The 23,930-nt window shown below is 43.8% G+C and overlaps 2 protein-coding genes across 4 annotated transcripts in view; both read right to left on the bottom strand.

Moving 5' to 3' along the window:
• prr12b (proline rich 12b) overlaps positions 1–16,817 on the bottom strand; it is a 62,177-nt gene extending 45,360 nt beyond the window's left edge. For both annotated transcript variants that reach the window (XM_076882805.1, XM_076882804.1), the window contains exon 1: positions 16,296–16,817. In XM_076882805.1, coding sequence (XP_076738920.1) covers positions 16,296–16,378 — 83 coding nt within the window. In that variant the 5' untranslated portion in view covers positions 16,379–16,817. The remainder of the gene's footprint in view (positions 1–16,295) is intronic.
• A 143-nt stretch (positions 16,818–16,960) lies between these two features.
• On the bottom strand, positions 16,961–23,700 carry prrg2 (proline rich Gla (G-carboxyglutamic acid) 2). Of its 2 annotated transcripts, none has more exons than XM_076882806.1 (7): positions 23,329–23,700; positions 23,150–23,246; positions 21,120–21,315; positions 20,866–20,896; positions 20,431–20,563; positions 18,904–19,050; positions 16,961–17,242 (listed from the first exon to the last, which is right to left on the bottom strand). In XM_076882806.1, exons 1-7 carry the CDS (start codon positions 23,348–23,350, stop codon positions 17,200–17,202), a joined length of 669 nt encoding a protein of 222 aa, XP_076738921.1. In that variant the 5' UTR covers positions 23,351–23,700; the 3' UTR covers positions 16,961–17,199. The 2 variants fall into 2 exon arrangements, with proteins under 2 accessions (XP_076738921.1, XP_076738922.1); XM_076882807.1 differs by having other exon boundaries at positions 21,120–21,292; positions 23,329–23,684.
• Between the last annotated feature and the right edge of the window lie 230 nt (positions 23,701–23,930).

A 23,930-nucleotide genomic window follows, 5' to 3' on the forward strand; every position in this document is an offset into this window, starting at 1 on the left:
ACTTCAATGCTCACGTGGGTAATGACGGCGAGACCTGGAGGGGCGTGATTGGGAGGAACGGCCTCCCTGATCTGAACCCGAGCGGTGCTCTGTTATTGGACTTCTGTGCTAATCACAGTTTGGCCATAACGAACACCCTGTTCGAACATAAGAGTGTCCATAAGTGCACGTGGCACCAGGACACTCTAGGCCGTAGGTCGATGATCGATTTTGTAATCGTATCAGCAGACCTGCGACCATGTTCTGGACACTCAGGTAAAGAGAGGGGCTGAGCTGTCAACTGATCACCACCTGGTGGTGAGTTGGATCAGGTGGCGGGGGAGGACGCTGTACAGACCTGGTGCACCTAAACGCGTAGTGAGGGTGTGCTGGGAACGTCTAGCAGAGGCCCCAGTCCGCGAGATCTTCAACGCACACCTCCGGCAGAGCTTCAACAGCATTCCAAGGGAGACTGGGGACATTGAGTCCGAATGGACCATGTTCAGCGTCTCCATTGCCGAAGCTGCTGCATTGAGCTGCGGCCGCAAGGTGGTTGGTGCCTGCCGTGGTGGTAATCCCCGAACCAAATGGTGGACACCAGAGGTGAAGGGAGCCACCAGGCTGAAGAAGGAGTCCTATCGGGCTTGGTTAGCCTGTGGGACTCCGGAGGCAGCCGATAGGTATCGACAGGCCAAGCGGAATGCGGCTCGGGCAGTGGCTGAAGCAAAAACTCGGGTGTGGGAGGAGTTCGGAGAGGCCATGGAAAAAGACTTTCGGACTGCCTCGAAGAGATTCTGGCAAACCGTCAGACGTCTCAGGAGGGGAAAGCGGTGCTCTACCTGCACTGTGTATAGTGCTGGCGGAGCGCTGCTGACGTCGACTGAGAAAATTGTCAGGCGGTGGAAGGAATACTTCGAGGACCTCCTTAATCCCACTGACACGTCTTCTGAGGAGGAAGCAGAGTCTGGGGATGAGGGGAATGACCCGCCAATTTCCGGGGGCGAGGTCACTGAGGCAGTTAAACAACTCCTTGGTGGCAGAGCCCCTGGTGTTGATGAGGTCCGCCCCGAGTTCCTGAAGGCTCTGGACGTTGTAGGGCTGTCCTGGTTGACACGCCTCTGCAATGTTGCGTGGAGATCAGGGGCAGTACCTGTGGACTGGCAGACCGGGGTGGTGGTCCCCATCTTCAAGAAAGGGGACCGGAGGGTGTGTTCCAACTACAGGGGGATCACACTCCTCAGCCTCCCTGGGAAAGTCTATGCCAGGGTGCTGGAAAGGAGAGTTCGTCCGTTAGTCGAACCTCGGATACAGGAGGAGCAATGCGGTTTTCATCCTGGTCGCGGAACACTGGACCAGCTCTTTATCCTCTCCAGGATACTTGAGGGTGCATGGGAGTTTGCCCAACCAGTCTACATGTGTTTTGTGGACTTGGAGAAGGCATTCGACAGTGTCCCTCGGGGTGTCCTGTGGGAGGTGTTGCGGGAATATGGGGTGTCTGGCCCATTGCTACGGGCCATTTGATCCCTATACAACCGTTGCAAGAGCTTGGTTCGCATTGCCGGCAATAAGTCGGACTCGTTCCCGGTGGGTGATGGGCTTCGCCAGGGCTGCCCTTTGTCTCCGGTTCTGTTCATAATTTTTATGGACAGGATTTCTAGGCGCAGCCAAGTGGCGGAGGGCTTTCGCTTTGGTGGCCTCAGAATCTCATCTCTGATTTTTGCAGATGATGTGGTTCTGTTGGCTTCATCGGGTGAGGGCCTCCAGCTCGCACTGGAACGGTTCGCAGCCAAGTGTGAAGCAGCGGGAATGAGGATCAGCCCCTCCAAATCTGAGGCCATGGTTCTCAGCCGGAAAAGGGTGGAGTGCCCACTCCGGGTCGGGGATGAGTTCCTGCCCCAAGTGGAGGAGTTCAAGTATCTCGGGGTCTTGTTCGCGAGTGATGGGAGAAGGGAGCCGAAGATCGACAGACGGATTGGGGCTGCAGCTGCAGTAATGCGGACGCTGCACCGGTCCGTCGTGGTGAAGAGGGAGCTGAGTGTAAAAGCGAAGCTCTCAATTTACCGGTCGATCTACGTCCCTACCCTCACCTATGGCCACGAGCTGTGGGTAGTGACCGAAAGAACGAGATCGCGGATACAAGCGGCAGAAATGAGCTTCCTCCGAAGGGTTGCTGGCCTCTCCCTTAGAGATAGGGTGAGAAGTTCGGCCATCTGGGAGGGGCTCAGAGTAGAGCAGCTGCTGCTCCACATGGAAAGGAGCCAGCTGAGGTGGTTCGGGCATCTGACAAGGATGCCCCCTGGGCGCCTCCTGGGTGAGGTGTTCCAGGCATGTCCCACCGGGAGGAGGCCCCGGGCAAGACCCAGGACACGCTGGAGAGATTATATCTCTCGGCTGGCCTGGGAACGCCTTGGTATTCCCCCGGATAAGCTGGAGGAGGTGGCTGGGGAGAGGGAGGTCTGGGCCTCTTTGCTTAGGCTGCTGCCCCCGCGACCCGGCCCCGGACAAAGCGGATGAAGATGGATGAAGATGGATGGAATCCCAGCAGTGATTTAGTACAGGACCCTCCGGAGTCAAGAACGCTGTTGTTTGAGACGAAGAAGATAGAGGCTTGAATAGAGCTCTAGCTGAGGTGTTTGAAGGGGAGAATGTGCGGAGCCCAGATTTAAACCTTGCAAAGCGAGTTTGATTGATGATTGGACCAGAGTGATGATGTCAGTATTGAGATCGACAGTGTGGGAAAGCAGTAGAGGTGTAAACCGAAAAGCAGTCAAACACCCAGGAAAGCAGGTAGATGAGTGATTACAGATCTTCCTTATTGAACTTAATCATAAGCTTCATTATTGTTTAAAGAGGTTCATATGGTTGTGACTAACCACTAGTAATGTTTAACACTAATATTTTCACTATTGTGTGTGAAGTGTTAGAACATTCCCTCTGTGTGATCAGTAACTAAATATGAACTACATATGCCTTGTATATGTCTTCACTCTTTTGTTCTAGGACAGATTTCTGACCCTGAGATGATGGTATCTGGAACCAAATTAAGCCAGTCTGAGAAGGAACTGATTCTGTCTCATCCTGGGACTGTCCCACGTGGTTCCCCCATGACGTACCACTGTCCATCCATATGTCCAGTGACCTCATCCTGTACCACATGGCTCCACAGTTCCTAGACTTTTCTTTGATGCAGCACTTTTTCAGAGGTCCATTTTGCCCAAGTTTACATCTGTTTATGCTTCTCTACTCCCTTCAAGTTTGACTACAAATGTCCTGGGAAATTCAGAAGGGAACCAGGCAGCAGTCTGTATGTCTTGTATGGGCACGGCAACGCAAAGCATGGCTGACTTCCAGTCATTTTCAGGAGCTATGCTGTTGCCACAAGGGGTATGAGGAGCAGGATTCTGCAGTAAAGACCCCAGCTGCTGAGATGTGTGTTTTGATTTTATTTGCATGATTTGTATTTTTAATATTTGTTTTGTAGTGTTTTAATCCACTGTGGACTGGGTGGACAACGGACAAACTGGTTAACACCTGTTGAGGTGTGGGTGTGCCCTGAGGTGGCCTATCAGCTGCTGAAAGGACCTGTTAAAAAAACTGTCCGAGCACAAAAAAGGGATGAGGGCCCAGACTCTAGAAAGTAGGAGCACGTATAAGCCAGGTGAGAGAGAGAGAAGGACATGCTGCCTGATCACCAGGTGAAAAGGCCACCAACACGGCACAGCCATCGAGCAGTGGGAAACAACGATCGACACCAGGGCAGAGGTAAACCTGTACCTGTGTCTGTGAGTACTGTTTGTCATTCGCTGGCTGCAGCCCTATTGGTGGTGAGGGCTCCTATGGAGATTAGCCAGGCCAGGGGTTTTTCAGGACAATTTTATTGAGGGTTTGTGTTGGATTTTAGTTTTAAAAGAACATTTGTTTTATTGTTTAATTTTTTAAAATGGGAATAAATTTGTTTGATTAGACTTGCTCAGTGTCTTTGCCCTGGGCTCTGATTCAGACCTTCTGGTGTGACATTCAGGCCCACCAGCTTTAGCGTGTTAAATTCCTTTATAGTCGCCTCTGTTTGGGCTTGTTGAGGTGAAGAGCAGTATTTAAAACATGACGTGTCCAGGAAGCTCACGTCAACATACAGAATGGCTATGCCACTCTGTGCCATTCACACAAGGACTACTGTCATGGTTCTGGGTCTTTGACCCACTGCTTTGTGTTTAGAGCTTTTAAACCTTGTTAATTCTTTATTGTTCTGAGTTTTGAAAAAATTATTTATGTTCCTTGGTTTTAGTTTTATACCTTGGTTTCCCTGTGTTTATGAGTTATGCTTATTCCATATTGTTTTCGCTGTGTATTATGTATGTCTAGTTTAAATGTCTTACATTTATCAGTTCCCTTTAGCGCAGTGGTTCTTAACCTTGTTGGAGGTAGAGCAGGGCGATATGGCCAAAAATATTTATCACGATATATATTTGAAAATTTGCGATAACGATATAACCGACGATATAATTGATGCGAGACAAAATACAACTCCACAACATTACTAGCGCAAAAAGACAACCTTCCATTTATTTTCACTTAAACAAGAAGCTGGTTTTTATGTACATTAAAGCTTTATAAAAATGTAACAGTGCAAATGCAAATTCCTTGCTGAAAGTTTAACCAAAAGGCATTTCCAGTAGAAATGGGCTGACATATCCTGAGCATAACCATGTATAATATCCACTGAAGTTAAAAAGAGGTGCTTTGCAACATTAAACTGCAGTGTGCAGTACGTATTTTTCGCACCATAAGGTGCACGGGATTATAAGGCACATTAAGCGAAACAAAGCAGTCAGATAAATCAAACTTTATTAAACTCATTCTTCTTGCTTCCTCCACTTCTGTACCATTGATTCATTAATGTTGAATTCTCTGGCAGCTGCTCTATTCCCATGTTGTTGCAGTATATTAATGACTAACCTCGTATTGTGGATGGATTATCTCAGTTGTTCTCCTGACTGAAGTTTGGTCCGTTTACAGTATCCTGCCATGCGATTGCATTTGTCTCTAACCATGAAGAACCTTCACGTTAACTTTTATAAGTGGAAAAGTGTTAGTGTTCGTCCTCCAGCTTCACTGTTTATGTTATGCTAACATAGCTGTGTCGCTAGCGATTACGTAGCACATCATTATATACCAGCTAGCCCAACTTCAGTAACCCTACAAACGTCACTGCTGTTTAGTTTCCTGTCTTCATTTATGTTGGAAGTGATAGCAGAGCTGTACGTTTGATTTTTTTCAGAAATCTCTCCGTCAGAACATGCAATATCATGCTTAGGTAACTAGCGAAACTAGCGAGCTAACTTCCGCTAGCTTCCTGCTAACTTCTAACTCCGTTAAATGTAATAACTTTTGTTTTCATGGATGCCTGGAAGTTAAACTTTATAGTTACACCTGGTAAAGCAGCAATGCTGATCGTTTTATTAAAGATGAAAGAATTTAGACAGTTTTTAACTCTAAGTGATGCTGCAGTGTTGTTTGACCTGAAGCATACGGAGTTTAGGACCCAGATTACTCCCAGATTTAAGAGCATCTTAGTCCGACAAATATGACAATGACAACGGCCGCTTGCATGTTCTGCAAAAAAATGTGCTTTGTTGTGTATCTGACGGACAAACACCAAACCAGTTCCACATCACTGAAGTTGCACCATTTTTACAAACCAATTCTGGTTCATCTGTTTCACTCAACAATCGGCCATGTGCGTATGAAAACAAAGGCACTGCACATGCGCGTTTTACTCCCATTCTATCGCGATATTTCATTTTCCTATCGTTGCCTAACATTATACCGGTATTACCGTGAACGGTATAATATGGCCCAGCCCTAGTTGGAGGTACTGAACCCCACCAGTTTCATGCAGCCACTGAACCCCTCTTTAGTGAAAAATAAAATATGATTTTTTTCAAATTCAAGACATTCATGCTTTTTACTGGTGCGCAAAATGAGCCGTGCATGTCACAGCGGAGGCTCTGCCGAACCCCTGAGACCGACTCACCGAACCCCTAGGGTTCGATCGAACCCAGCTTAAGAACCACTGCTTTAGTGTCTCCCTCCTGTCCTCTTACAGTGACCTCTGTATTTTGTCATTTCGTATCTTCCAAGTCCGTCATCTCTTTCTTTGTTTACCTGTTGTCTGTGTCAAGCTTATGTTTCTTAGTCTGTCAGTGTTTCTGTTTGCTGTTTTATTTTGATAGTCTCTTGTCATGTGTGCTTTATGTTCAGTTTGCTTCCCATCTGTCGTTTTGTCTAACTCCCAGCTGACTCCACTCACGTAATCACCCTCCTGTGTATATATTATGTCAGTCTGCCTTTGTCTCCAAGAGTTTGCATTTGGATCCTCTACTTGACCACTACTGGCGAGTTCAGGCCAGAATGGCAATTATAGGACTGGTATGACACAACCTTGTCACTGATACCCGAAACAAGCTTAACTGTGGAAAGAGTTTGATGAAGTATTTATTGTTGAATTGAAGGCTAACTTAGACCTGTACTATTATAACACACTCATGCATTTGTACTTTGCACTAAATTGAACTAAGCTCTTGCCTTTATAACCTCTCACCTTTTCCCATGTGGTTATTTGCTAAAGACACTACAATCAGCCATTTCAATGTTGTCCTGTTTTTGTAAATTAAAGAATGCTCGTCACTGTAAGGTCAGGGAAGAGGTTGTCTCCAGGGTGATCTCTGTGCAGTCCAACATGAACCTGACATTGGCACACCTAGAATTTCAGGGACATGGCGGGCTTGACTTTTTCCCTGCTTCTCTAGATATGAAGTGAGAATGAACACAATGCAAAGATAATTGGCCCAGGTAATGGTATTTCTCCTGACTGTGGCAATGCACAGTTTAAACATGTAAACAAGGAGTTGCTCCTTAATATCAGCAGTACCCTTCATGGAGTATATCAGAAACTCATCGGTTCATGTTATGCTTTGGGGAAGGGTTAGGGTCAGGCAGGCTTTCTCACCTACCTTCTTTGTTTTGGTCCAGTACACTAGTTGAGAAGTAGATTATGCAAAAGATCCTAAAGACACTTGGATGGAAATTTAGTGCAGAGTTTTATTTGTCCATCTGATGCATACTATTGGCTGAACAGGGCAGGAGATGGCAGAACTACGTCTTCCAACCTGGTTTCCAGGTCTTAGATTCCCAGCCTCATCCGCACCTGTGGAGATAAAGAAATTAAATACAATAAAATAATAGTCTTGGCATATTTCCACTACCTGTGAACAGACCACAGAAGAGCAATCATAACCAAAACATCTCGTTAACAACATGCCTGCAGATTCCACTCCCAGAATCCCCAACAGCTAGAAAGCAGCTGTTACAATGCAGTAAACTGATGAAACTGATAATTCACTTCAATTCAGTTTGGGTTTGTTTGTTTTTTTCAGCTAGCGCCAAATCCCAACAGTTGCTTCAAGGCACTTTATATTGCAAGATAAAGATCCTAAAATACTACTAAGATAACATATTTACAATACTTGACAAGTGAATGTCACTGAAATATGTATGTGGATTGATTAAAATCTGTGAGTGCATGCATATTACCTAATTAACATGGAAGACTCCGAACAGGCTAGTTACAAACGTACTGCTAGATACTGCTACGTGAATTTTGTGAACAAGTTATGTAACAGATGAGTTGTTGTTTGGGCTGAGAGGCATTTAACAGTAAATTATTTAACAGTACATATAACATTACCATACACATTGAACAACCTAATATCCATGAGGCAAAAGCTTACCAGCGGATGGGTGTATCACGCAGTCATGATCCAGCTTCACAGCAGTAGCAGCCATATCGCTACCTTCACCAGGCTAAGATGACGCAGATTGACGTTTATTCGTCATTTCATATAATGACTGCTTTTCAGTGGTGGAGTAGAACTTTTTTAAGAGAAAAGGCTTGGGACAACACTGCTTTTTTGACAACTGATTGTGCAGCCACTGAAATAATCTTCTTTGCTTATTGCATTTATGTCTATTGCATAAGTGCAAATTCAGCACCTCCTGTCTTCTGATCACTTGTATCTATTTCTTCTTAACGGCTGTCCCAACCAGGAATGAATGAAAAGATAAGTAGGGCTGTTTTTGTGTACAACAAGAACAGCCTGGCATGCTGCAAAACTTTGATATTTACACGGTGCCATTTCTTCTGACCTGCAAAGAAGAAATCTACTATCTACTTATCACTACATATTAGGATGTCCTGCTGCTTGTTATGAGCAACTTCCGATAAAAAAAAAATGTGAAAAAGGTCTATTATGTGATAATGCACTGCAGGTTATCTTACAAAATAACGTGAAAGTAATGTAATAAGTAATGTAATAAGTACACTACTTTCTCCAGTGAGAAATTCAGTAACATGCTGCATTACTTTTAGGAAAACTAACAAGTAATGTGAATGAAATTACTGTTTGTTTGTTTGTTTTAGTAAAGACCCCAATAATATTCATGACATGACAAGTATAAGTGTATTAACAGTTTAATTTGATTCTATTGTTGTACACCAAAACATTTGATTACATCAGTAAAATTCATAAAATTGCTACATTTAATCTGTATATATAATATACTTTTTAAAAAAAAGTATATTCTCGAAATATAAAATTTCTTCATTTCAAAATGTCTTCTTCAAAATACTTTTCAGGGGGCTTTTTAAATAGTTTGGTAATAACGAATTGCAAGCTTATAAGTAATTCAAGCATGGACCAGGTATTCAGAATGGCTATATGAAAGTTGTTGTACAAAGAATGTTCCCATCCCTACCTGCCCACCCATGAGGCCTACTACACAGTCAACAAATCCACACAGTGTTTATCTTTAAAAAAAAATCAGAAGAACAAAAAATAATGGTAATGATAACAAAGAATAGAATAGAATAGAATAGAATAGCCCTTTAATGTGACTGTACATGTATAACAAAATTATAGGTGCTCCACACCAACGGTGCAAGAATAATATTTTTTTAAAAAGACATCAAAAATAAATAGCCAACAAAAGCAATATATACAGTCTAGAGGAATATATACAAAACAATAGAAAGGCAAATAAGATTAAAAGGGTGAGTCAACTATTCCCGTACCTTCCAGTCTACTACGAAACATGTAGCAAACTTTTCAGCCATCAACTTGTGTGGCACAGATCGGAGATCTTACTGAAGACTTCCTTTCAGCAAAGTCTTCCCTTTCAGAAGTTCTTCAAGTAAAGTAGACAAACTATCTACACTATCTTGACAAAACGTCTGAAGTCTGAGGTTGACAGGAAGCTGGATCCTCACAGGGTGCCCCAGGAGTGAAGGGGATGCTTAGGAGGCCAGTGAAAGTGGAAGCCAGACGGGACACTGGCAAAAGCAGAGATGGACCCCCTCAGAAGGCTTGGCTGGCGGGCAGTGTGAAAGAGGCCAGCACCAAAGATGGGACCCCTCAGGAGGATAGACCAGAGAGGAGAGGCTGAGGTGGAACTCATCTGATGGTCGAGCAACTGCATCATAAAAGACCCTCTGGTCCAGGACCTCTGGAGACCAGGAACTATGTCAAAGAAGACCCTCTGGAGGCTTGGCTAGGGACTGACATCAGCAGAGGTGATGGGGCACCGTGCCTTAGCTGGCAGCTGATGACGGCGACAAGGAAACAGATGATTTGGAAGGAGTGTGGTGATGATGGAGGAGGCAGAACCCCTCCAGAATCTTGGTAAATGGCCTGTCATTGAGGCGCAAATCCTTGTGCTCTGGCAGTGTTGAAACCACAGGTTCTGGCAACGTGGGCTCTGGATACTCGGGACACTCTGAGGATGCAGGATACTCAAGATACTCAAGGGTGCTGGAGCAGGACATGCAGCCAACTCAAGCAAACGGGATACTCCAAGTACACTTGGAGGTCGCTGGAGATACCAGTTGAGGTACAGTTTTTATCGAGACCCCAACACAGAGAAACAGTCTCTGATTTCGCCAGCTCAGGAGCAGAAAACAGTTTTTAACAACAAAACTCAGAATTAACACAGACTGGCTTAGAAAATAAAGCCTGAATTTTCATGTTGGACTCAAAGATACCCAGCTCGTTTTCACAGTCACCAGGCTGTGAACACAAAACACAGCTAGTTTGGAAAAACAAAGTTCATTAACAGATTGGAAAGCTTGGATCACAGAAAACTGTTTTCATTTCAAGCTCAGTCTTAGTACTTGAATACTCTTAACAGAGGACACCAGTCATGGTACCATTGTGTGGCAGGCAGGATCTGGACCCAAATGCAGGGCTCGGAAGACAAAAGATAAACTCAAAGGCTGGCAGGGCAGCTGGTGGTGATCGGACAATCAGACACTCCCTTTATCAGGAAGTCAGTGGCACAGGAGGGAAAGCCGTCCCAGGAGTTGGATAGCAGAAAAGCTGCACCAGTAATCTCACTAAAGAAAGCTCTAAATGAAACATCTCCAACTCCGCAACACTGTGTATGTGTACGTGTCCTTGTGTCGCTGAAGTAAAACTAAACATAAGACACAGTGAACAAGAATTACCAAGATAAAAACAGGAAGACTCCACAAAGTATTACTGGAGCCCAATATAATGCCATCCAGAGTAAGCAGAGACATGGTGGGGGAAAAAATGAATGGTGGCTCAGAATTAAACACATATTTTTCAAGCTTAAAATACACCAAACAATTGACAGATAACACATCTGCATAATCATTTCCAACACTCTGAAGGCCAGCGAGGACAATTTGGATGCTCTCCAGGAATACACTGACTAGTGCTTCGATGTTAAGAAGGCACAGAGTTCCTCTTTCCAAGAACGAGACACCATGTTCAGAGAAATTGCCCAGAAGACTCCCCGAAAACAACATCACCACCCGGTGAAGACATTGGCGACATCCTCTTGTCTCTGGTTGAAATTCTACACCGGGAATTGCAATTCCCTTTGAATCGTTGGAATTTAGCCACTTGCTGCTGACCAGATCTCGCTACAGGGTCAATTCTCTAAAAGTGTCACCCAGGTCAGTGAAGAAAATCAAAACATTTTTCTTCTTTTTTCTCTATGTATTATTGTAGGGTCTACCTTGTAGTCTGATTTGTCATAACTTCTCCGTTTTGTGGTAAGCTTTTCTTTGGCTGTCACTTCTTCACCCTGACCTGTCTTATTTGGCTCAGCAGAACTGAAATATATATCCTGCTGCTTTTACACACGGACTCACATAAGCTCAGCGATTCTCTGCGCGATCAACCTCTCACATGTTTAAGCTGTGGGAGATTTCACTTGTCATGTTTGCATAGTAAGCTAACGATTAATAAGACGATGTCAGAGGAATTGGTGCACAAATTATCATCACTCACAGATCAGTGCTGTCGCTCTCTATACACAGTTCACGCGATTGCAAAGTGAAAGCAAAAAACAAGCGCAAATTCAAACGCGACTTCAATATGTCACATATTGACAGTGGCTCACCAATGCCAATGACATAATTACCCAGCTACATTTCCGAAAGAATGCAAAAGCATTGACATATATTTTTCCTTCCTACGATAGGCCGACGGGCAGGGAAGAGATAGATTTTGGTAGCCCGACTGGAAAAATCACTAGCCCCGGGACGTCGGGCTAGCGATATTGCAAGCCCTGTATCTGATTGAGGAATCACTCATCTTTGGAAAAGAGAGTTTATTACAGAGAAATGGCTCTTTCCAAAATAAAAGCTATACTATCCGCTTCTTCTGGGCTATATTCTCAGCAGCATAAGGAGAATCATGTGCTAACAGCTGTCTAAATGACTCGGCTAAAGTTAGTAGCATGCTTGTTGTTTTTGTCTTTGCACTAGGATGATGTCGGAGTAAATGTGCAGTCATATTCGTTGTGTTCCCACTAGTGCTGTCAGCGTAAATCTCGTTGAAATGACGTTAACGCCACAACACGGCAAATCTCCGTTAACGAGCTACCCCTGATCGCCCCGTGCATGGGGCTAGATGGCCAACACGTTAACGAGCTAACTGCGCTAACACACTAGTTCCCACCAAAGTAATTGAGCATTGCGTGGCACATCCAACATACTGTTTTACTTTAGTCCATGACGCGCTGGAACTCATGTGCAATTAATGACTTTGCAATGCACAGCCATGTCTTCACTTTAGACCTGTAGTCAAGACCGCCTAAACCAAGACCAGGACAATACCAAGACCAGAGGGTATCGAGACCAAGACAGAGACAAAAAAAGTCTTTAAACTGCAGCCAGCTGCTGCTTCGTTTACGGGTGTCAGGCACATTTATGTGTTTTTGCTCTCGCACAGCCCTCCTCACCGCTGTCTACTGTCTCACTCATTCACTGAGAGGACAGACGCACGCTCCACTTGACTGTCGCGTCTCTCACCCTCTCTGTTTTTCACATAATGATATTATCCTATATCCTGGCATCTGATTGGCCACAATATGGAGGGATTGGAGCGTAGCTGAGTCACTAGGTTATTCTGTTTAGATGTTGCATATTAGATTGCCCCTCGTTTCCTTACCCCCTGTGTCCCCCCTCCGTGTATCTGTGAGTTCCCATGCCTCATTTCTCCTCCTTGTGTTTTCCCCAGCCTGCTATGTCTGTGCTCTCCCTGTGTTCTCTCTTCCCTTCCTGTCTGTGTCTCTGTGTACTTCCTGTTTTACTTTGATAGTCTCCCGTCAGTGTACGTCACGTTGTGTTTGCGCCTGCCCTGTCTCATTAAGATTATCAGTGTCACCTGTGCTCCCCATGTGCTCCCACGTCCCTCGTTATCCTTCTGTGTATTTATGTCTGTGTCTCCCTCAGTTCTGTGTCACGTCCTTCCTCAAACTGTGTGACTTTCCCTGTGTCTCTCCGAGTTAGTATTTCCCAGCTCCGTGAGCTTGCATTTGGGTCCAATTCCTTTTTTTTTTTTTTCTTGCCTGTCCCGTTTGGTTCTTTTGCATCAGAATTATTGTCTAAAGGCGAAGAAAGATGCCCAACGGATTTACTTTACCAAATGGACCATCCCGGCCTTGCCGTAATGGTCTATTTGATTCACCTTTTTTTTTATTCCACTTGTTAAATACGGGACAGACTTGAGTGGGGAAAACAAAGGGGAGAAAGAAAGGGAAAGAAAAACAGCGGGGAAGAGGGATGGGGATAAAGGGCAAAAAACAAAAACCAACAAAATAAGCAGACAAAAAATGCATCTATCAATCACCTGGATCACCTGTTGAGAAAGAAAGAAGAAAAAGAGAGCAATACAATAAACAACATCACGATGATCTATGGGAATGTAACAGTAAATACTAAATATTAAACATTATTGTGCAGCTCATAAGATCAACAGAACACAGTGTGCTTTGAGGTAGGAGCCAAAAAGGGTGTAGTTTGTGGGTGTGATCACCCGTGTGCACACCTGTGAGCATGGACGCGCTTGTATTTAAAAGGTTCCTTCATGTAATGATCTGCTAGAGGGTGTGGGGGGGCCACAGCCCCGTCCTCCAGGGCATGAAGCAGGTATGGAGGAGATCAAAACTCCAGACATCCAGAGGCCCCCAGAACACAAGAGACCAAGGAAGACCAACAGAGGGGCAGCCGCGCCACTGTCCCAGAAAGAGCTGAGGAGAGTCCCAGATGAGGGCTCACTCAGCAGCCGCGGAGCAGAAGCCAGGGGGAGTTGCAGTGACGCGCCCGTGAGCTCCGCTGGCAGCCAGCCGTGCCTGAGTGACCGAGCCCCAGGCCGAGAGGCCGGGGGCACCCCACCTCCGAAGGTGCCCGAGCGAGCCCCAGGCTCCAGGCCCCGATAAGCAGCCACCAAGGAGTGAGCCGGTGGCAGACACAGGCATTTGGGTCCAATTCCTGCCTGGACACAGCGTATCATGGCACAAATATGCATCAGCCAAAACTGTCTGCAGAGAACATAATAATGACAGTACCAGGGCCCACTAGGATGACCGTGACTCGTGTGACAAACATCAAGTCATGCACAGCTCAACACAGAAAATATTCTTGAAATGACAACTTTAGAAGGAAGGCATGTTTTGGGGGAGAAGTGGAAAGTGCTGAATATAATCACAGAGCACACAGAGAAAAGTACTAAACTGAATCAATTTCAGCTTTCATTTTTCATGATGTATATTGTATTAATAATTAAATTTCATTATCTGTGTCTTTACCAGACATTTGCCACACAGGTGTAGATACTGTAGGTTCAGTGAATGCTGAAATTGCACTGATTGGAATATACTGGACATTCAAAGCTAAGATTCAGCGCACTGTGTTGGAGGCTGGGATTGGATGACTTCATCATACAGTATATACAACCTTTGATCATCGTTTATGTCCAGTTGAGAATGAATCTGTGCACTCACATATTAAATGAACTGAAATCAGTAGTGTGATCTCCAGTCTTGATATAAGGAATGAGAGACTAAGGAGCTTGGAAAGAAAAGCGTCTGGACTTCTTTGAGTTGCTTGAAGACGTTTCACCTCTCATCCGAGAAGCTTCTTCAGTTCTAAGGGTCAAATGGTGGAGAGTCCCAGATTTAAAATTCTGCTGAAAAGAGGTGAATCAGCAGAATTTTTGCTGGAAAGAGGTTTTTGCTGAAAACAGCTGAAAAAGCTGGGATTTGTGCTGAAAATAGTTTAAAAAGTTTAACTGTGAACTGAAAGAAATGTTGCCATAAGCGGGATTTGAACTCCAGCCTCCCAGTCTCAGAACGGCTGCTCATCTCACTGAGCTAAAACACAGCTCAGCCCAATACAGACTTGCGGGGTGGGTGGCTGTAACTCAGGTGGTAGAGCAGGTCAGCTACTAACTGGAAGGTTGGTGGTTCGATCCCAGGCTCCACCAATCTGCATGTCAAGTGTCCTTGAGCAATGCATCCTTTGGAGTGTGAATGTGTATGAATGTTAGAAAAAGTTCTTGGGTGAATGAATTAGTTGTATGCTCAGAGTAAAAATGTGTCTATTATGCTCTATAAGAAGCAGTCCATTTACAGACTAGTGAAGAAACATTAGTCATGAGCTCCAGTCAACAGATGTCTTATTACGTGTCTATTATGAGTGGCAGGCAAACAAGGAGGTGCTGCATGCACCCATTTCACTCTAGTCCCAGGAGGAGACTAACACTGAGAGAGGAGTCAAATGCAGCATCTCGGGGGAATCAAGAATAAGTGCTTTTCAACGGAGAGTGATTTTTTTTAATTTCACTGAAGGGATTCACTGAAAAGACACTGGGAACAAGAGTTGTCTGATGTAATGTTTACACTGCGAGACACTGAAAGGCTGCTGTGTACGTTACATGAACATCTGACCAAGACTTTACTTCTGACTTCATGTCGTTACATTTAAAATATGAAGACAAATATTATACACATGATGGCATAAGAATCAGTCTTTGCCTTGTTTTTATAAATCTGTAACTAATCTATTGGAATCACAGTCATACTGCCAGACTTAATAAGAGCCGTTGCTAACAGAGAAGCGCTCTGAGACTGTTGTTGTTGCCAAGGCAACCACTAATGTGCAGCTAGGCTAACAGGAGCTTGCTAACTTTAATAAGACCTGTTTTATACAACAGCACAGCCATATAAGGAATCAGCTGATCACTGCCTGCAGCGGAATTTCTTTGCTTTTTCTTATTTACGATTGAAGTCACCGCCTTATTGGGCAGGTTGGTAATGTGTCTATGACGGGGACAGGCTGTCTGCTCCGGAGAAATGTGCTGTCAGACACTGGGTAATGCTCAAGATGCCTAATGATAGCGGCTAATGTCAGCTTAATAGTAGCTGCCAGCCTGTGTGTTGTAGTCAAACAACCGCACTGGGTTCTATTGTTAATGAATTAGTTTCTCTTTTACAGAGAACTGGCAATAGTGCGTTAGTTTCACTGAATAAAGGCTCGTGTATCCATGACTGCGCTGTGTTTGGCACAGTGTTTCGTTTGCATACACGCTTTCATGTGTGGACTATGCCCGGTGACCGTGGCTGTCATGCTTGTGTTCGTGTGCAGCGGAGACAATGCAGTAATGAACACTGATGTACTCATACATGTGTGTGTATGTGGGGGGACTGTTTTGGTTTGTTCAATAACGAAACCGTCCTCTACCAACCCGCGGTTCACCCCTGTCCGTCTTCGCATCACTGTTAACCTTCCCCCCAATGAAATGACGGCTGGCTGTACCTGAGCCTGGTGGCCGTGCAGCCGGGCTAAATACTCGGCGCAGTCAGCGCTATGCCACGGCATTGTCAGAGCCTCTTAAGCTTACCGGCAGTCAGAAAACAGCGCTCCCCATGCTTCGGCCACCGAAGCTTACCTTGCTTTGGCCGATCTCTCGTAACTCCATCCCGTCCCAGTCCCCAGATCTCCGAAGCCCGAAGCGGGATAATTCCTCTCCATGAAAGAAAGAGCTGGATGAAGATGCACAGATAGTGAGCGGGAGGGAGGGAGGGATATCTTCACTTCCAGCGCCCGATTCTGTTTATTCCTCTGCTTGACAAGCCTGTAGACTGAGTGGGGATCGGGGGCGGTGTGGGGAGCCGCGGCGGACAGGAGCACCTCCTCCCCCCTCCTCTCCCCGTATATTTAACTGTCTATTGTCTCTCGTGTTAAGCCGAACAGATGCTCCACGTCGCAGCTTTAGTAAGAGAAATTATATTCACGCTGCTCCGATAGCTGCAGCTTACTCGCTCTTTTTGCGTTTTGTTCACATGACGCCATTTTTAAGAAGAATGACTTGGCTGGCGTGATCGCCTTCTCTCTTACAAGCATGCACGCCTTCGCAGTGTGCTGTAGACCATTGTAAACACAAAACAAAAACTAAGCTTCTACAGCAGTTTTACCTTTCTATGACAAACAGCACAAAGGCTGCAAACATGTCCAGAAGAACTTCCTCTTGATTCTAATTTAATCTACTACTTGCATGCTTATTTGCTGGCTTTGCAAGTCACAACAAGTTATACAATGACTGGAGGCGTGTGAAATTGTTACATGATTTATTATATAAAATGCATCTTGGTTTTTCTTGAACACAAATGCACAAACACAGCACAAAAACGAAGTCTTAAGTGATCAGACTAGTGACAAATGATTAGCTACGGTCCACTTTGGGACTGTCTTTGAACTGCACTCCTAAGGAAAATATGTATATTTTAAAAAACAACCAGAAATTTTCCCCAAACCATCAGTGTCAAGGTTTCACACAGTGACCTGCAGGGCTTTCATTCATTGTCACCTGGATCAGCAGATACCGACGGCGCACCCCTGTGGTCAAAGACAGGAAGAAAAACTTTGTGAATAGCAGCATGATCAATGAACGTCCAGCTGTTTCCGTTCCTATTTAAAAAAAGGTTTTTAGAAAGACGGGGGTGCAGTTAGTTTGAAAGCAAATAAGAGAACTGAACTATTTGTGCAACATCTCTAAAGTTAGAAATATCCTGTCTCAGAGTGACGCTGAAAAACTAGTTCATGCATTTATTACTTCCAGGCTGGACGACTGTAATTCATTATTATCAGGAAGTCCTAAAAACTCCCTGAAAAGCCTTCAGCTGATCCAAAATGCTGCAGCAAGAGTCCTGACAGGGACTAGAAAGAGAGAGCAGATTTCTCCTGTTTTGGCTTCCTGTTAAATCCAGAATTCAAAATCCTGCTCCTCACATACAAGGTCTTAAATAATCAGGCCCCATCTTATCTTAATGACCTTGTAGTACCATATCACCCTATTAGAGCACTTCGCTCTCACTCTGCAGGCCTACTTGTTGTTCCTAGAGTATTTAAAAGTAGAATGGGAGGCAGAGCCTTCAGTTTTCAGGCCCCTCTTCTGTGGAACCAGCTTCCAGTTTGGATTCAGGAGACAGACACTATCTCTACTTTCAAGATTAGGCTTCAAACTTTCCTTTTTGCTAAAGCATATAGTTAGGGATGGACCAGGTGACCCTGAATCCTCCCTTAGTTATGCTGCAATAGACGTAGGCTGCCGGGGATTCCCATGATGCATTGAGTTTTTCCTTTCCAGTCACCTTTCTCACTCACTATGTGTTAACAGACCTCTCTGCATTGAATCATATCTGTTATTAATCTCTGTCTCTCTTCCACAGCATGTCTTTATCCTGTCTTCCTTCTCTCACCCCAACCAATCAAAGCAGATGGCCCCGCCCCTCCCTGAGCCTGGTTCTGCTGGAGGTTTCTTCCTGTTAAGAGGGAGTTTTTCCTTCCCACTGTCGCCAAAGTGCTTGCTCATAGGGGGTCATATGATTTTTGGGTTTTTCTCTATGTATTATTGTACGATCTACTGCACAATATGACTGTTGTTGTGATTTTGAGCTGTATAAATAAAATTGGATTGAATTGAATTGAATGTGTGATTGCTTTCTTCATGCCATCACACACATTTGGTATTGTTTGAAGTATCATTTCATTTTCGATGTGCACATACAACACATACCATACACTTGCAAACACCACTGCATACACCACTTTACACCACTCATATAGACTTTCTCGCATCATGATTGTCATTGATTATCATACTATAATCAGTGTAGTGCATATATGGATGGTTCCATGTTCTTCATCTTCTAGATAAGTGGACCAAAGTTATTTAGACATTGCCTGGGACACCGAGTGCCAATATCTATACAAATATTTCAAATTTGTATGCCATTTCATTTACTGCAAACATGAGTACATTTGACAGTTAAATTAAACACTCATCTGCAACCTGCTTGCTTTCCCTTCTTTGTAATTGTGTCTTTACTCAATCAGTTTCACTTGTGTTGAATTTGTTACACCTGTTTCCAATTAGTCACCTTCCCGTGTATAAATACACAACATGTGTTGTGCTTCTCTCACCAGAATGTCTTAGTACTCTTGGTAGTCAGTCTTTCCAGTGTTCCTTGTGTGTGCACGCTTTGCCTTCCACTTACCCTGAATATGGTGGTGGTGGAGCATCGTGCTGCCCACTGTGGTTCAGGGCATCGTTGTAGCTAGGCAGACCGGGTGCAGTGATCCCACCTAGGGGCACCGTCTCCGGAGCTGATGTATGCCCATCTACTGCAATTTGTACTGGAGGTCTGGAACAGCACACAGCACAACACGCCAATTTTAAACCCCTTTAGTTGCTGTATTGCTAATAAACAAACATAAAAACGTGAAAATGTTTATACACTATATTGCCAAAAGTATTTAGTCGTCTGCCTGTATTTGGTCATGTAAACTGGGCTAAAATCCCATTTCTAATCCATGGGTTTAATATGATGTCGGCCCACCGTTAGCAGCTATAACAGCTTCAACTCTTCTGGGAAGGTTTTCCAGAGAAGGTTCAGGAGGTTTCGACCATTTTTCCTGAAGCACATCTGTGAGGTCAGACACTAAGCATGTGCCCTGCCTTAGGTGCCACCTATTCCTAATCCTTATAGGTATAACTGAGTGATTTGCATAAATTAGTGCTATTTCTTAAATTTGTAAAATCTGTGACAAATTGTATTGTTTAATTTTTTAGTCTGTTAGTGTCTTGGAGCAACTGTAACCTACATCATTTCCTTAGTGATCAATAAAGTTTTCTGATTCTGGATGGAAGATGAACAACTTTAATAATTGACCGACGCGTTTCAGCTTGTGACCCTGATGAAGGCCACAAGCCAAAACGCGTTGGTCAATTATTAAAGTTGTTCATCTTCCCTTAAGTGTTGCTGGAGTTCCTGCTTTGTGAATTCTTTCATCTTCTCCATGCACCTTGGAAGCAGATGAAGTTGTGCCAGAAATCTTTGCTGTGATTCTGGTACAGCTGACTCTACTCACCATTAAAGCAAAAGTACTTAGGTCCAAAAAAGGAGAGTTCTAGTCCCAGTGAGCCTTGATGGGGTGACTGTGGCTCAGGCGGTAGAGCAAGTCATCTAGTAATCAGAAGGTTGGTGGTTCAAGCCCTGGTTTCTCTGGTCGACACATAGCCACATATCCTTGGACAAGATACTAACCCCAAGTTGCTCTCTGATGCATCCATGCTACGACTGTGAGTTCTGTATTTTTCTGTCATTTAAAGTTTTTTGACTTGCTTCAATTTTTAGTGAGCCATACCTGGGTTTTGTTCTTTCATTTTTTAAGGTGACAGTGGTTTGTCCGTCTCTTTTGGTTTAATTACTAATAAAAATATTAATAAACTTTAATAAACAATTCTGCCCTCATGTCTCCTTTTTTCAACCCGGACACTTTGTGTTACTTTCCCACATCCCCTGGACCTTTAAGGGAAAAATAACAATAAAGAATTATAAATTTGCACAAACTATGGATTAAGATTAAGGGATTAATATTGTCTTCTTGTCTACTTTGTATTTTTTTTAATGGTCTACTGGTTTTTAAAAGACATTACTGGGAAATGTTACTGGTGTCGGTTAGGGTGTCACTTTGTTCCACATTTCTCTGTTACCAGATGATCCACATCGGAGCAAACGTACCGGCCAGACCTCCGTGCACCCTTTTTCTTGGCTTTGTAGCAGTACACTCCCAGCACCGTGGCAATTACAGCAGACACTAGTACAGCCAGGATCCCTGCCACCAGACCTGACACGTCCAGTCTGTTTGCACTACCTTCAAAGACAAACATCATCACCCCACTCAAAAAATGTTTCTTCAATAGTTCTCCTGTTACTCAGTCAGACAATCTGTAGCCAATCACTACAGCAATGACTTCAGTCGTGATACTGTTGGAGGTTTGAAGACGTAGATAAAACAGCAAAATTAGAAAATATACAAAATATACAATCGACAAAAAATAGCAATATGGAAAAAAGAAAGTGTCATCCCAACTACTACAAAAAATACATTCGTCATTAGTATGCACATTTGAACAATGAAATGAAAAGGTTAGCATAGTGATGCTAAAGTATTACCTTGATTGGTGTACGTTTTCCAAAAATTTTCCTAGAAATGGAAGCAAATGAAGATTAAATGAAGAGGTCACCTTGAATAAGTTAAGTCAAATTGCTCAAATACTAAGAGAAAAGGTTTTGTATTTTAAATATTAAAATAAAAAAAACATGTATATTTAGGTGATAAACGTGTAAATAATTGTTAAATTAAACTGATAGTTTTTCATTCTAAGACTCCAGATTAAAAACAGGTTCTACAGTCAAAGAAGAGTCACCGTCTTCGCAGTGTCCTCAAAAATCTCTCTGGCTTCCTCGTAGTTGCAAATCTCTTCCATGCACTCCCTCTCCACATCACCAGGCACAACCAGCTCAAAGTCCCAGCTGTTATAGAGCAGTGAACGGGACAGGAAGGATGCAGCTTCTGTCTCATCCACCAACACTGGATCTCCTACAGGGTGTAGTTCACTGTCACTGATAATCAAAAACATAACTCATACGGACATCAAAAGTCAAACTCTCTAGTCTGTTGTCTAAGCTCCAGATTTCCCGTAGTATCTCTGACCCCTCTTTTTATGGTTCATGTGGCGAGGGATGCATTCTCAAATGTACTCAGGGAGCTTCAGCCATCAGACCCCACTAAAACCTCCTCAGACAGTGGGATACTGGGGTTTTCTGTGATTCTGTTTAAAATCACAAAGCTGGTTTTGACTGCTCCATCGCTGGATGAGTAACTTGGCAAAAAGTCCTTGTTGCTTTCGAGCTCAGATGTCCATTTCTGCTCTTCGTTAGTTCTTGTATTCCTGTGCGTGCTTAGTCTAGTAATGGTGATTCAAATTGTAATCCTTAAAAACTCTTGTGCTCTCCACAAACAAAGCTTTGACTTCAGTAAACAAGTACTTATAAGTGCATTTCCGGAGCTCCCAAATTCACATCTCTGACAATCGGTTCCAACACATTTACAGTGAAGCGGCATTTTCTTGCACACACATATGTAAATGTTAAAAAAAATATCCGTCAGCAACAACGTTGTGTTATGATTTCACACAAAATCACAAAAAACAAACTGTGAAAGCTGAGAGTGTCTGGTGGCTGAAACTGGACAAAACTGGATTATTTACATTTGAATGCTAATTTTCTGTGGAGGTCCATCATGGACCTGCTTTAATGCCAACGGGAGATTTTCAGTGTGGTAGCAGTCTCCCTATCAACTTCTAAAAATGTATATTATGAATTATAATTGTAATTATTGTTATTAATAATAACGTTGTTGTTGCTGAGTATTTCTGACACTTCTGATCTAATGAAGGTATAATTCACACACACGCTCACCAAAATTAGACCACAGAAGATTAGAAAATGCTGCCTGCTGTGATAAGTCTTGATTTCTGCTGCAACATTCAGATGGTAGCGTGGTATTAAGGTATCTGTGAAAGATCCTTTCAGGATTCTGCTTCCTGTGGTGCTCGGTGCTGTGGGACTGTTAGTTCCAGCTGACCAACGTTTAGTTTCACGCACAGCCTACCTGGAGATTCATGCTGACAACCACAGTCACATCTCACTCCAGAGGAGCATCTTAGCGATGTGGGGGAATGAGACATTTGTATTGTGTATATGTGGATGAACAACTGTGTGATGCTAATGTTTCCAGTACTTTTTTCAATCTGTACCACAAACAATCCAAGTGAGCTGTGCAGGCCCAGCGTACTAGAAAGATCAACCTAACGTGGGTCATACAGAGAGGTAGGATGGAGCATTAGGACTGGTTGCCTTTCTCCTCCTCATGGCGCCCTGCTCATCACCACTGTGTTTATGTGCTTAAAGAGAAATCACTTCCTTGTAATGAAAACTGATTCTGAAGTACAACTTCACCAGCTCATCTACACAAAGCAGAATGTATATACACCATATATATATATATATGTTTGTAGATGGTATAGCAGCCGTGGCCGTTTGTCTTGAAACAGCTGTAATCTACACATTTCAAAATTTTGACTTTATTCTCACAACAATGTTTTGTTTTGCTTTTTTCTTAATGGCACCCTAATACTCCTTCATAGGAAAGCCAGTGGTGCTATATAGAATTTGTTTTTATTGTTATTTATTCTAAATCCTGCTACCAAGGAGCTGCTTCTAATTTCACTTAACATCTGATGTTTAATGGCAATAAACTACTCAGATTCACAGAAGAGCAGTTTGGTTTTCCTCTAGTCGTGCTGTTGTTGCAAGGCACGTTTGTGTAACTGAAGCATTACCACAAATTATAAAGCTAATTTTTATGAAGTGACAGGAGACAGGTGTGGGTTACCTGGTTGGTGTCTGTACGTGACGGAGCAGTGGGCCATCTGCACGAGGGACAGTCCGTTCATCCACAGCAACAATAACGCGGCTGTCGAAGCACAAAGCTACACAGAAAAAGTGCAAGAGCACCTGTGAGAACACTTGTAGTTAGAAGCCCGAGTATGAAGATGCTCCTCCAACACTGACCTGTCCAACACAGCTGCTCCATTTGGCTCCAGTTTGTTCCATCTGTCAAAGCTTTCTTGAAGAAAAACAAACGTATTTCTCTTGGTTTCACCAAAAACAGAGCTAATAGTTACTCCACTTCATTGCGCACTTTATTGCGCTGAGACGATCAGGAAACAACAAACCTGTCGGACAGCATTGCACCTGAAGGGAGGAACCTCCACAAACTGGTTTCACTGTTTACTCACAATATGCTGTCTATGTCAACATGTCCAATACACAAGCAACACACGTCTGCCTTGTAACTATAGAAGCGAGTGTAGAAACAGCCTTTAACCTGCCGTGCCAAGCTAGGGTATCCCCCCATCCCCTGCGTCGGGAGTGCGCACAGGGCAGGGAGCGCGGATCCACACGAAGTGTGAAGTTTTACTGAAACAGTGAAACACTAGTGTCGGTACGTCACGGCAGGAAATGATACATTTATTGTTTTCATGTGGATCATTTCAACAAACCGAGGACGGACGTCTGCGTGGACTCTCAGCGAGTAAACCCCCGTGTTCGTCTATAGAAACGCGTCTTGTTTGTCCATATTTTACATATGTGATCATCACTTAAGTTGTTAA

Source organism: Maylandia zebra, linkage group LG4 (genome assembly GCF_041146795.1).
Source record: "Maylandia zebra isolate NMK-2024a linkage group LG4, Mzebra_GT3a, whole genome shotgun sequence".
In the NCBI taxonomy this organism is placed as follows: Eukaryota; Metazoa; Chordata; class Actinopteri; order Cichliformes; family Cichlidae; genus Maylandia; species Maylandia zebra.

Excerpts from the sequence above, each read along its gene's own strand:
- prrg2 (XM_076882806.1), bottom strand. The coding sequence starts at position 23,350 with ATGGAGCAGCTGTGTTGGACAG. Across the intron at positions 21,316-23,149 it reads CACGTACAGACACCAACCAG|TGACAGTGAACTACACCCTG; the intron begins GTAACCCACACC and ends TTTGATTATCAG. Across the intron at positions 19,051-20,430 it reads GGTGCACGGAGGTCTGGCCG|ACCTCCAGTACAAATTGCAG; the intron begins GTACGTTTGCTC and ends GTGCTGTTCCAG.